This window comes from Vombatus ursinus, unplaced genomic scaffold, assembly GCF_900497805.2.
Source record: "Vombatus ursinus unplaced genomic scaffold, bare-nosed wombat genome assembly UNPS02000580.1, whole genome shotgun sequence".
Lineage (NCBI taxonomy): Eukaryota > Metazoa > Chordata > Mammalia > Diprotodontia > Vombatidae > Vombatus > Vombatus ursinus.
This window is the reverse complement of record NW_020940358.1, coordinates 2,774,469-2,788,847: the sequence shown is the minus strand read 5'-3', so window position 1 is coordinate 2,788,847 and position 14,379 is coordinate 2,774,469. Positions and strand designations below refer to the sequence as shown.

Below are 14,379 nucleotides of genomic sequence, written 5' to 3'. Positions count from 1 at the left end.
TCCACTCTGGTCTGGGGCATTCACAGACAATGGGAAAATCCCAAGAGGAAGGTAGTGTGTGAAAAGGAAGAATGTAGACAGAATAAAGAAGAGACATAAGAGGGAAGGAGAGGTGGGGAAAGAGAAGGTAGAAAAGGTGAGGAGGAAAGAATGAGAGAGAGAAGGGAGAGGAAAGAAGAGGGAAAGAGTGAGAGGGAAAAAGGACAGAGAAAGGGGAGAGAAAGAAGAGAGGAGGTTAGTTAAAAAGAGAAGATAAACACATAGCAGGGCTGACAGTCGCCTGACCAGCATCCTTATCCCCTGGGATGTGTATGCGTATCCCTGTCCTGAGCAATAGGTAAAGCCAGGGCACTTCTCAAGCCACAAGAAGGAAAAATGCCTTTAACCATGAATATCAGGCACTAGGCCCCAAGCTTAACTCTAGATCCCTCTTGGACCTTCCTTCTCAAAGCCTAGAAGCTTTGGGAAAGCTGGCTGCAATAAATAGCCCTGGGCCCAGCAGTTGCTCTCATTTCTCATGTATGGGATCAGACATTTAAAGAAATAAGAACTTCCTCAGAGAGGAGGAGTAATTTACCCAAAGCCACATGGCCGATAGAGGGCAGGATAGCCCAATTCCACCTGTGCCTGGGGTGTGGGGGCCCTCCCCCATCACCACCTCTTGCTTCATCCTCCCCATCACTATGTCTAGAGGTGCTAGAACAGCCTGGGGCTTTTACAAAGTTAAAACTGCAGCCTTCAAGAGAGTAATTCACATGTCTTACCAATATGTTTTGCTGTGTTTTGGTTGGTTGTTTTGGAAAAAAATGACTATTTTTAAATTAATAACTTATGTTTTTATAACATTTACAACTTATCATGGATTTTCACATGATGTCATTTGATTCTCACAATTCTGAGGGGAGTAGGTGGGAAAGGTATCGGTATAATTACCGATTTCACAGATGCTTAAATTGAAGGCCTGGAGCACAAGGTGACTTGCCTCAGGGCACCCAGCTAGCAGAATTAGCCAGGGAACCTACTTCTCCTGATTCCAAGGCCAAGGGCTCTTTCCATGGTACAACACTGCCTATTTGCTGGAGTGACAGGATGGTACAGTAAGAGTGAAAGGTGATGGAATGCCTTCTTACTAGGTGAGCCCTTCTCTAGGACTGTCTCTAGATCCCTGAAGCTGGCAATAGGCCAGGGGGAGAACTATTTGGGGCCAAAGATACGAAAATACTCATTATTCCTTATGGCCCCCAGCCAAGACAAGCATTTAATCCACTAAAATCAGCAAGAAAATGAAGGCAAAAGCTACTTTCTTTTCCTCTAAGAACCTCCTTCAGAAGAGCGTGTGAATAACGGAAAGCCGATATGCGTGAACACAAAAAGCATCCGAGCAAATCACGATAAATGTCAAGCCTTTTAAAGCCTTGCATATAAAGAACAGCCGTCATCTCCCCAGAGACAGACACAGAGTGTGCTCAGGATCAGAACAGGCACCTCCCCAGCTTTGGCCTGAAATCAATGTTGTCCAGGAGCTGGGGAAGAAGGGGCCTGTGTCCAGCTAGCCAACACTGTTCATTCTGGTTTCCTAACTGGGAGGTGGGGAAAGGGGGGGAGATATGGGAATAGCACCTAGTTTCAAACCAGTGACCTCCATCCATTCTCAGGAATACAGGCAACAGAATGCCAGAATCCTGGAGTTGGAGGGGGCCTCAGAGCCCACCCTGAGTCTAAGTTACAACACTCCTGAGAGTATATTCAACAAATGGTCATCTAGCCTCTGTCCGAACATCTCCAGTAAGGGCAGACCAACCCCTCCCCCCAAGGCAACCATGATGTATTGTCGTCTTTAATTCCTCCTCCAGGTACTGCAGGCACAGCTGGGAGTTAGGAAATCTCAGGATTCCAGAGAACTCCACCCCAAAAACCCAGAATTTCTAATGAGAACAGATCCCAAAGTAATTTTAAACTCCTACTAATAATTACCGCCTTACCAGAGCAGCAAAGAGAATTTATTACAGTAATAATAGCTTCATATCCTGTAGTTAAGAGGGCTTCACACCAGAGACTGGGTAAGGTACCATGTGCTGTTGCGCTTTGCTCTAGAGACCTGAAGAGGTCTCCAGGATTCTGAGACTCTGTTGCCTGTATGGCTAACAGACTTACACACCAGAGACTTGGGCAGCCCTATATGCTATAGAATGGGAACAGTCCCTAAGAGGGCTTCACATCACAAAGTGGGAAGTCTCACAGCTATCAGGACTTTGCCACCACAAAGTGGAAAGTGTCAGTTATCAGGTCTTCACCCCACAAAGTAGATAGTCCCATAGCTAACAAAACTTCACATCACAAAATGGATGTCCCAATGACTAACAGGGCTTCACACCAGAGACTTGGGCAACCCCATGTGCTATAGAATAGGAACAGTCCCTAACAGGTCTTCACCCCACAAAGTAGATAGTCCCATAGTTAACAAAACTTCACATCACAAAACGGACATCCCAATGACTAACAGGGCTTTACACCAGAGACTTGGGCAACCCCATGTGCTTCGGAGCTTTGCTCTAGAGACTTGTGTGGTCCCATGCTAAAAAAAATCTTCATGCCACAACAGGATATCCCTGTAATTAATATAGCCTCACACCAGACACTTGGATAGCAAGCTTGTCCAAAGGCTCAAAGCCATAGAGCAAACAGATAACTGATAATTGACTCTTTAGGGGGATCTGGGTAATGGCAAAGAGAAAATCTAATTTCCACTACTGCTCTGGAATGAGAGAGTCTGAGCAGAACCACCTCTGGATAAGAAAGTCATTCAGATCTGGAGACCTTGGAGAAGGGAGTGGGGGGATGGGAGCCGAATTCTCTGGAGCAGAGATCAAAAGGGTCAAGAACAAGCTAGACCTACTTTGTGACTTTGAAAATCCTCAGCAGCCGGAGAGCCCTCAGCACACTGATACCAAATGAAGTCCCTGGCTTGATCGCTGCCCAGATGACTTCAAAGATGCTTCCAACGATGACCTGCAAGGACATGTTATCACTTAAAGTGGGAAGATGCCCCACCCCAAATGACCCACAAGAACACATCCCCTCAATGAGGTGGGGAATGAAATGTGGGAGCTGCTCCCCTGCCCCATCCAGTCACTTTGTTTGGGTGGTGGAAGGAAGAGGAAGGATCAGTAAACAGAGAAGAGGCAACAGCCAAGGACATGACTTTAGCTCAGAGTGGATGGAGCTACTGGCCAGGGAATCCCCCAACCCTGGCCACACCCCAGTAGCCTCACTCCTCTTTGGTTTCAGATCATTCAGAATCTGGGTTTCCTGGGCTTTCCTACGCTAACACAGAACATACAAACTGTCAGCACCCTCTAATCACCAAGAAGGACCTTCACCCTCCTTCAGTCCTAGCTCCATACTCACATCCCTCAGATGACCTCCACTTCACTCCAATACCTTCCTCCTCTCAGCACAGACTCTATTATTATTATTTTGTTCCTCCTAGATTGGGAATGTATTATATCTCCTTGAGGCATGTATATGAGAGATGGAGAGTCTGGGGAGACTAGTCAAACCTGCTGACCCATTCACAGGATCATAGATAAAGAGCTGAAAAGTACCTTAGAAGTCATTAAGTCCAACTGCCTCATTTTACAAATGAGGCACAGAATGGTTAAGCAATTTGTCTAGGGTTACACAGCTACTAAGTATCTAAGGCACATTTGAACCCAGGTCTTCCTGAATCCACTATGCAATGCTGAGATTGGTGAAACACAATAACCAAAACTCACATTTACATGGTTTTTGAATTTACAAAGTCCTTACCTGACATCAATCTGTGAGGTAGGTAGCATTATCCCCATTTTGGAGATGAGAAGACTGAGGCTGAGTGGGGGAAGCATTTTACCCAAGGTTAGATAGCTAACAAGTTTTAGAGCAGTGTCCTGACTCCAGGTCCAGGACTCTTTTCACCCTATCACAGTGCCAAAAGAAACCTAGAAAGTGAACACTAAGTCCTATGCAGGAAATGGAAAGTCTTATGGTCCCATGCCTTCTTCCAGCTGAAAATTGTGATTCTAGAAGACAGAGAAGGCTATGGGAGGTGACCAGCTGCCTTTGTCAATGGTATTAAGGATCAAGACTTATTCTTTTCTGAACTCTGTCTTAAGAACTTGGAATCTGGTGTTCCTGGCTGAGGACAGAGTGATTCTGCTGAGGGATTGGAAATACTATATTTGGCTAGATGAATGCCAATCTCATTGGGAGACTTTAAACTAAAATGAGAGGAAGGAAAAAAACTGTGTGACCTTCCTCTTCCCCTCCCCAAATTAAAAACTAGACACAAGTCAGAAAGCACAACAATTAGGTTCCACCGTGTGGCCCTCGTTCTGCTCCCTACTGACACTCAGTCTGGGGCCCCCACCGGCAGTCACTCACCCCAAAGTCAAAGCAGTTGAAGGATGAATGGAAATAATTTCTGGGCCCCAGGCCATACATCTTCAGAGACATCTCAGTGAGGAAAAGCCCCAGGAAAACAAACTCTGCGAAATCTAAAAGCCAGAAAAGAAGCTGGATTATCCGTGGGCCTTCCCTGGAGGCCCCTCAGTATGCTGTATGGCTTCTCCCAGGAAGAAATGGCTTTGCTAGCCTAATCTTCATGGCCTTTCATCTGTGTAGATTCCCATGGCAGGACAGAACCAACACCCTGGGACCACAATTCGAGGAGCTGAGCAAAGATAAGAAGCAGTTATGGGCAGCAGGTCAGGTGGCTGGTGGGAGAAAGAGGCTAGGTGCTAGCCTGCTTCCTCCTTTTCCAGGCATTCAGAAATTCAATTCTACTAGTTCATTCACTGACAATGAGGCTCACGAGACTTGGGTTTTGATATATAAACTCTCATAAGATGGTTGTATATACAAAGGCTCTGCCTCTCAGTTTTATGTAACTCATCAGATGGTGGGGTTCTCTGGCAGCCCCTTCCTTTTGAGTTTAGCCAGGATCAATATTTGCAGGTGGAACCTATCCCTGGGAGTAGCAAGGGAAAGGGGTGTCAGCCCATCCCAGGAATCCCAGAGACTATTGAGGACCAGTCTGCCAGCAACCTTCTTTATATAGACATAAAAATCTCCTTCTTTAGACTCAAATGAACCAACGTAAGGCAAGGCAAACCAGGAAATTATTATATACAACTTCCAATGTAAATGGAAAGAACACACACACACACACACACACACACACACACACACACACCAAAAAGCCTAAAAACTGTGTAATTATAATTACTAAGCTTGGCCCTAGAGAAGAGATGAGAAAATCATATCCCTCCCTCCCTTTTTTGCAGAGGTCGGCAACCATGAGAGTGGCAATTACATACACTGATCAGATTGGATTAAGGTGCTGGTTCATTTTACAGAACTGTCTTTTTAAACCTCTTTTTAATTCTTCATTATGATGAATGACTTGGGCAGGGGAGTGAGTGGGTACTTTGCAAGGACTATTAACTCTCTTTGTAACCCAAGCACTTTGCACAATGCCTAGTACACAGTTGGCATTTAATAAATGCTTATTGTCTGACTGATTTAAGCCAGGTACCTCCTCTTTATGTTGAGGCTCAGGAAAACTCTAGCCCATGGGCCTTAATTCTGTCTGGATGGCAAGACATGAACCAAGCAGACATGTCGTCAGGTTATGTCTCCACTGGGAAATTCAGCAAAACTTGAGGAGTGATATTTGAACAGCAGTAGTAAGGAAAAAGTGCATCTTTCTCATTGTCAAATGAGATAATATTTCTAGAGCAAGGAGTGAGGGTTTTTTTCCACTAGAAATGAGGAAAACAAGATTTTAAGAATACCTGAGCTTCTGAACTTAAGGTAGGAATTAGAATAGTTTTGTAACCAATTGTGGGTAGTGTATGTCCATCTTTGAATTTAAATACTTGCAGTTCTTTTTTGGAGAGAAGTATTTGGGATCATAGAATATCAGACCTCAGAGAACAGCTAACCCAATCCCCACCTTCCTCATTTTACACAGGAGGAAATAGGACCAGAGAGGGCAGGTCAATTTCCCAAGGTCACACAGCTAGAAAGTTACAGAACTGGTATTGGAGCTCATCTTTCTGAATTCCTCAGTAACACAGATGGCTGCCTCTCAGCACTCTGATCAAGAAGAGTGTATCTCAACCCCTGCCATCCCATCAAACCAAAGTAAAGAGAACTCCATACTTCTGCTCTAGTAAGCTAAGGGCCTTTGTCTTCTCCAATTCCTGCTTCCCTAACAGTCAATCAGTCAGTCAACAAGCATTTATTAAATGCTTACTATGTGCCAGGACATGGTGCTAAGCATGCTGGGGATACAAGAAAGGCAAAAACCTGGTCCTCGCTGTCGTCAAGAAGCTCATGATCTCATGAGGGAGACAATACACCACCAATACACAGAGTGGATGAAAAGCATTTTAGAGATGCTTAACCCATAATTGTTGTCTGATTCCCCTCTCCCAAGTCTTCCCAAGACTTTTTCCTCCCCTTCTCCCTGGCCACTCTTCTTTGGTCTAAAGGGGAAGACCCATAATTCTTCCAAGGATTCTACTCCATGGGAGCCTGTGAGGATCATTGAGCAGATACCAATTCAACCCCTCAGGGAGATGGGTGCCCAACACAGAGTCAGAGTCTCATAGGATCCCTAGACAAGCTCGCCCCTGCTGAGGACCACTCCCCAGGAATGTATAGAACCAAGGGGGCAGGAGAGGCCAAGGGACCCCTACTTGTTCTTTGTCATTAGCCTATTTCTCTGTAACTTATCTCATACATGTCCTGTGTCCCTGCAGGGACTAGATCAGATGCCTCACATAGCATGAGACTAAACTCAAGGCATCATCATTCACCTGATGGCAGCAACCTGAGGGGAGAGGAAAAAAAATTATCTTGAAGTGGAAACAGAGCCTCAGCAGGGTTTGCCAGAAACCACAAACCTTCAAAAACAACAACAGACAACACATAGTGAGGGGCTAGGGTCGGTGGGCATCCCCAAAGAGCCCCTCTACAAGAGTGGTGCACAAGACCACAGAATCAGTTTCTATATGTACATCATCCACCCTAGGGAGGGCATGGAGGGAGGACTTCTTTTTAATGGTCTCAAAAGGTGTTCTGAGATATACCCTAACCACCTAAGCAAAAAATGTCCTGCCATTTGATGTCTGCTGACAGATAGCCACATTTTAAGACTAAACTAAAAGATCATGTCACTAACTACTCAACCTGTAGGACCATAGAAATGGATTTAGAGCCATGTAGTCTAACCCCTTCATTTTATAACTGTAGAAACTGAGGCTCAGAGATGACTTACCTATGGTCACACAGGTAGTAAAGTGAGAAAGGTGGGTCTTAATTTAGGTCCTCTGACTCCCAATCCACAGTAGCACCCTGTTGTTGCCTCTACTTATGGAAGCTTTACAAATATGTTCTGCTCTGAGAAATATGGGGGTGTGGGGGGATGTCTGTATTCCTTGGCCTGGTTGGATGAGAAGGAATATCAAAAACTAACCCCTGGAGAGCTTTACAATCCACAGGAGTGTGTCTCCACTCTCTACATAGAAGCCCATTTGTATCGAGTCCTGACTCCACTTCATGGTCCCCATCAGTGTGGTCCTGGGTAGCTCTCTGTACATGTACTTCCTAAACATGTTTATGCTGTCATCTGGGGAGGGAACCCTCCTATCACCTAAAGCCAAAGACTTTTCCCTTGTAACCAACCCACCTTCAGATTCTTTAAGTGCCCCTTTAAAGCTGGAATCAAGTTCAAAAGCTCTTTGATCTCCCTGCCTCAGAATTGAAGCTACAAAGCTCAGGCTGCACAGACCCAGATCCACCTACCTGGTCCGGAGCAAGTATTTCTAGGTGGGAGGGAGTGCCTTTAGATAGGTTAAACCCAGTGCCTCCCTTAGGGCCAACAGTAATCTCCCAGGACTCCCCAAACAGCCAGGCCACTGTTCTCCTTGTCCTTGTCATTTCTAGTCTCTAGGACTACGGCTCCCCTTGCCCCCTGCACTTGTCTTTCTTCTACCCCTCTTCCCATCCCCTGTCCTGATTCTACAATTCCTCCCAAGCTCTCCAGTTCTACTTCCTCCATGAAAGTTCCCCTGGCCACTCCAATCCTTAGTGCTCTCTCCCTAGTGCCCACCTACATTCCTCTCTGTACATCTAGCAGCTAATCATGTTCCAAACTTCCTTATTCCTATTGAAGGCATGACCATCCTCTTCCAATCACCCAGTTTTATATCTTCTGAGTCATCATTAACTCATTCCTCTCCCTCAATCCCCATATCTATTAAGTTGCCAAGTCTTGTCAATGATACCTCCATAGCATCTCTCAAATCCTTTTCCTTCTTGCCATTCAAGGATCACTAATTTGACTTATTCTTTCATCACCTCTCATCGGGACAACTGCAATTACCTATGTTCTTCCAGTTTTTCCTCTCTCTAGGTTGTCTGTCTTCCACCAAGCTGTGAAATTAATCTTCCTAAGACATAAGTTTAACCAATTCATTCCCTACTCAAAATGTTCACTGGTTTTCTGTTCTTGAAGGATGTAATGCAAACTCCTCAGCCTGGCATTTGAAATCCTTTACAATCTGGTATATAGGAGGTGCTTAATAAATGTTTATTGACTGACTGATGTCCACCTACTTTTTCAAATTTATTTCATATTACTTTTATATATTCTATATATTTACCAAACTGCCCCCTCTCCCTACCTCCTAGAACCCCTGGCTTCCTTCAGGGCTGAGCTCAGGTGACACTTCCTTGGGAAGCCCTTCCTGATTCCCCTCAGTGCCCTCCCTTCCCCCTAAAAATACATATGTATGTGTGTGTGTTTATATGTGTGTATATATATGTGTGTGTGTGTGTATACATATATATATACACACATATATATACACATACATACATATACACACATATCTGTATAAATGTTGAAGCCCCCCAAATGTAGGCTTGTTGAGGGCTGAGAGGGCCTATTTCTTCTTATCTTTGTATCTACAGTGTCTAGCATGGTGCCCACACACGTTTCTTTAATTGAACTGAACTGAATGTGCTTCTGTAGCTGTCAGAACAATAGAGATGGATGGGAGTTCTTTGGATGGAGGTCACTTGATGACCTTGGAAACCAGCCATAAGCCTAGGGTCTTGTGACACACTGCTTTGTCTAGGGGATGAAAATGTCATTTGGGTCCCAGCATTTGTTCAGGCTGGAAATTTAATTTAACTGTCCTAAACAGAAGCATTTCATAATGGGATTTAATAAGGGGAAAAAAGTTTGGTACAAATAATCTAATCTTATTTTAAATACGTGTTTCAAGGCAATGCCAGTCCTAATTCCTTCTTGGCCTGGTTGTCTGCCTGTCCATCCCCCTCAGGCAGGTAGCAGCTCATCTGTGTCACCCCTGGCTAACAGATGACATTTTTAGTCACTCCAGTTCAATTCAATTCAATTCAACAGACACTTATTAAGAGCCTATTACATGCAAGGCCCAGGGGGAAAGATACAAACATAAAATGGGACAATCAGAGATCACTGGCTATGTCTACACAATCTCTAAACATTCAGATGAAAAGTGAAATGCTCAGTCAGCTCACATAATGCCCATGGTCTGTATTTGGAGAAACAGGCGGAATGAACTTACTTAACCATATAGCTTTTAATTTTTTCATCCAGGTGTTATGATGTCTCAAAGTCAGGGTCATTTAATAACCTACCCCAGATCACATAGCAGGCTATGGTGGATCTATAGAGGTCCCTTATCCCAGCACTTAAGCCAAGTGCAATGTCCAGAGAATAAGAGTTGGCAGCCAATCCCATTGACTAGTAGGCAGTGAGACAGGATGCAGGCTGAAATGCTTGACCCTTAGTTTGTGACTGGTTCATGGGATTTCATTCATAACTCTCCCCCAGATCACTGTTCTCTTACTTCACCCCCCTCAGCAAGCAGCACCTGCTCTCGGCTGCCATTCGCTTGGTTGCAAACCCTAGAACCAGTCAACAATGCAACCAGTATAACCTAGTTGTTGTTGTTTAATCATTCTCAGTCACGTCTGACTCTTTGCAACCCCTTTTTGGAGTTTTCTTGGAAAAAATACTGGAGTGGTTTGCCATTTCCTTCTCCAGCTCATTTTACAGATGAAGAAAATGAGGCAAAAAGAGTTAAGTTATTTGCCCAGGACCACACAAGTAGTAAGTGTTTGAGGCCAGATCTGAATTCAGGTCTTCCTGACTCTAACCCTGACACTTAATCCATTGTGCTACCTAGCTGCCCATTGTAGCGTGGGTTGGGAGTTATATGGTCCATGGGTAGTCTTTTGAGTTCATCAGAAGCTGTGCTCTAATGAGAGAACTTAGGCCTGAGTTTACACTATGACCATTTGTATTCTTGCTCCTAAGGATTGAAGGATTGAGCTCAGGCTTGGTTAGACATAGCCTCTCTTGTCCTGGGCAGTACCACAGAGTGTACCCACTTTTTCCTCCCCAAAGCTCCCAACCCACCCTTTGATGTAACAGTCCTACCACTGAGTATATACCCCAAGGAAGTCAAAGTCTAAGAAGTCAAAACACAGAAAGAAAGGCCATGAATGTACCAAAATGTTCACAGCAATACTTTTTTGTGTGGCAGCAAAAGACTAAAAATAAAGTAGGTATCCATCAATTGGGGAATGGCTAGGCAAACTCTGGTGTTTTAATTAATAGAATGTGTATCTAACTTCTCTCTCCTGAATTCCAGACCTACATTACCAGAAATCTGCTAGATAGCTCCAACTGGATATCCATCAGCATCTCAAACTCAACATGTGACCATATTTTAGAATGAACAGTCTCAGCCCTCTTTCCCACTAAGTCAATAGGTTAAGTTGACCAACAACAGCCACAAAGTGTGTGTGTGTATGTGTGTGTGTGTGTGTGTGTGTGTGTGTGTGTTTTAACCTAAGGTCCTGAACTCATTAAAAAATGTTTTTTTAAAATAAATTTATTATTTATTTTAAACATTCATTTAAAATTTTTTGAGTTCGGAATTCTATTCCTCCTGCCCACCCTCCCCCAACCATTTAGAAAACAAACAATATATCAATTATACATATGAAATTAAGCAAAACATATTTCTATATTAGCCATGTTGTCAAAAAAAAGACAAGAAAAATAAAGAATGTGAAAAACATTATACTTCAATCTGTACTCAAGAGTTCATCACAGAGGTTTTCTTACTAGCCTCCATTTCACTAGAGCTCAGCCCTGAGGGATTAATGGTAGGCCTGATCTGGGACTGTTCCAAAGTGAACCAGTTTCTTTTAAGATTCAACTCAATCACCACCTTCTCCAGGAAGCCTTTCCTGATCTCCTCAGCTGCTAGTGTATGGGTGGGGAACCTGCAGCCTCATGGCCACTTGAGGCCCTCTAGGTCCTCATGTGAAGCCCTTTGACTAAATTCAAATTTCATACAACAAATCCCCTTAATAAAAGGATTTGTTCTGTAAAACTTGGATTCATTCAAAAGGCTGCACCCTAGGACCTAAAAGGCCTTGAGGCCACAGATTTCTCACCCCTATGCTAGTGTCTTTTCCTCAAATTACTTTATCACTTTGTATCTACCATGTGTAGAATGTATGTATGTGTGTGTGTATATGTGTGTGTGTGTGTGTGTGTGTGCATGTCTGCCTTGCCTGATAGAATACAGACTCCTTGAAGGCAGGGACTATTACTGCATGTGTCTTTGTATTCCTAGTGCAATACCTGGCTCATAGTGGGCACTTTTGATAAATGCTTATTGATTGACTGACTGAGCCCCCTAATTCAAGGGCTGCTCAAGAAAACATGGATCCCCAAGACAGATAAAAGATGAAGTGGCTGTGCAAAAGGTAAGATGTTTTCACAACAGGATCTGTAAACTAAGTTCAATTTTAAGCATGTGGGAGAAAAAAGACAAACAAAAGAATCAAGACAGAGAGAAAAGAATAAGGCAGAGAAGAAAAATTTACTGGCCTAGACATTTTAATGAAAATAAGCCAAAAGGGAAAAATCCATGTTGGCTTTTATAAACAGCTCCTAGGAGAATTAAGAGAAAACACCATGGCTGACTATTTCCTGTGGACTTGCAGTGTAACTGTGTCTTGGGGGAGTGTTTCCAGGCATGGGAGAATTTCTCAAAGGTTCAATTCTAGTCTCTTCTCACCATCTCAGCCTGAGCCTCTAAGACTAGGTCTCCTGACCACAGTGCCCTAGGGGACAGAGCCTAGGCCTCCAATCCCCCAAATTGCCATGGCACGACATGGCCCAATCTAAGTGCGTAAGATTTCTATGTAAACACTATCACCCGTCCAGTCTCTTAGTAGGTGTGGTTTCAGAACTGGTCTAGATCAAGGAATCTGGGAAGACATTCAAGAAAGGGTTATTCTTTGAAATAAAGATGAGCCTGATCTGTGGCCTGCTCCCAGGAAAGACCCTACTTTATCATCCAAGCAGCAAGGTTTTATGTGCAGTATATCTTTATATCTTCCCTAGAGTCTAAAGGCAGAGAATGAATCTACTCTTGAAGGCAGGGGTAGGTACAGGGGACATATGACAGGTGCCAGGAACTGAGCCGACTCACAGGAAAGAAAAGAGGGATGAGTGTCTCCTTGCTGTGCAGAAGAACAATCCTGAAGCTAAGCGAGGGACAAATGAAGCAAGGAAGTGACCTCTATGAACCTGTCCCCAACCAGAAATGAACCTAAAATGCTGCCTTCTAAGACTCAATGCTGAGACTTTGCATCTCTGGACTTCTCTTTATTTATCTCTCCCTTGTCTGGTCCTCTGTGTTCAGTGGAAACAAACATCTGAAAGTATTTCAAGTTTGTTTAAAGGGCAGTCAGGAAAGGGGATAGACCAGGATTGCATTCAAACCCTGGCTCTGCAGCTTGGCCAGGGAAGGCATAATGCCAGCAGGCAGGATTCAGAGATGGCATGGAGGAATGACAGGGACATCATGGCAATAGGTATGGAGAGTCAGCCTCAGAATAAGATGACATGAGGGGCAGCTAGGTGGCGCAGCGCATAGAGCACTGGCCCTGAAGTCAGGAGGACCTGAGTTCAAATCCGGCCTCAGACCAAACACTTGACACTTACTAGCCGTGTGACCCTGGGCAAGTCACTTAACCCTAACTGCCTAATTAAAAAAAAAAAGGATATGATGACATGGGTCTAAGACCTACCTCTGACACACATCAGACCAATCAGGAGCAGCCACAGGGACTAATAAAGGCTTAGCTCCACAGTGGCCTGGAGAAGCCATTTAGCCAGAGCTGGGAGTGCCAGTGCGGTGTCTAGCCCTGAAATTGGCTGTGCCTTTAAAAATTAGCATATGGGCATCTAGACTGGCTACACAGCAATATCAGTTTTGGATCGACTGGCCCAAAACACCAGCTCATGCATGAGAGCACCATTCTATAAGGCCACATGGGGAAAGTATCCTTTCTGTATCAAATGATCTTTTTAAGGCAGGATAAGAGATCTCCTTTAAATATAAATTTATATATATATATATATACAGAGAGAAAGAGAGAGAGAGAGAAATACATAAACAGCTAGGTGGCACAATGGATAGAGCGCCAGGCCTGGAATCAGGAAGAACTGAGTTCAAATCTGGTCTCAGACACTTACTAGCTGTGTGACCTTGGGAAAGTCACTTAATCCTGTTTGCCTCAGTTTCCTCATCTGTAAAATGAGCTGGAGAAGGAAATGACAAACCACTCTAGTATCTTTGCCAAGAAAACCCCAAATGGGGTCATGAAGAGCTAATGTGTGTATGTATTATACATATATATATATATATATATATAAATACACACACATCTATCATATATACATACACACATCAATACATATCCATTTATACATAAACATATATGTATACATATATGTATGTATTAATTTTTACAGGGTGACCTAAAAGTCTTAGTACAATTCTAAGCTATTAAAGCTATATTTTAAAGTTTGAGTCAGCATAGGATTAGCTAGTTCCAGAAAGTCTTATCTGAATGGGGGGGTGGGGGTGGGCAGGGAATCTGGAAAGGCCCCTGCCAAAGGTATCTTCTAAAAGCTGTATTGATGCTAGATATATTTTAAAATTTTCTTCTTGTCTCCCCCATTATAATGTAAGCTCTTTACAAGCAAAGATTGCTTCATTCTTTGTATCTGTAAACACAGCACCTGCCATGGTGATGGGCACATAGGTGCTCCATCAGAACGTGTTGACTGATCTCTATTGAATGATTATAGGCCATTCTTGTTATGGTGATTGGTCTGTAATACTGATTGCTGGAGGAAGAAATAGCAACACACTTTTGAGGTGGGAAGGGGCTTTGATTGCATTTTTT

The 14,379-nt window shown here is 43.7% G+C and overlaps 1 protein-coding gene across 1 annotated transcript in view; it reads right to left on the bottom strand.

Moving 5' to 3' along the window:
* The window catches only part of CACNA1B (calcium voltage-gated channel subunit alpha1 B), a 247,343-nt gene that overhangs the window by 138,666 nt on the left and 94,298 nt on the right, over positions 1–14,379 (bottom strand). The window contains exons 11-12 of the mRNA XM_027849985.1: positions 4,423–4,535; positions 2,897–3,009 (exon numbers count right to left, since the gene is read on the bottom strand). Coding sequence (XP_027705786.1) covers positions 2,897–3,009; positions 4,423–4,535 — 226 coding nt within the window. The remainder of the gene's footprint in view (positions 1–2,896; positions 3,010–4,422; positions 4,536–14,379) is intronic.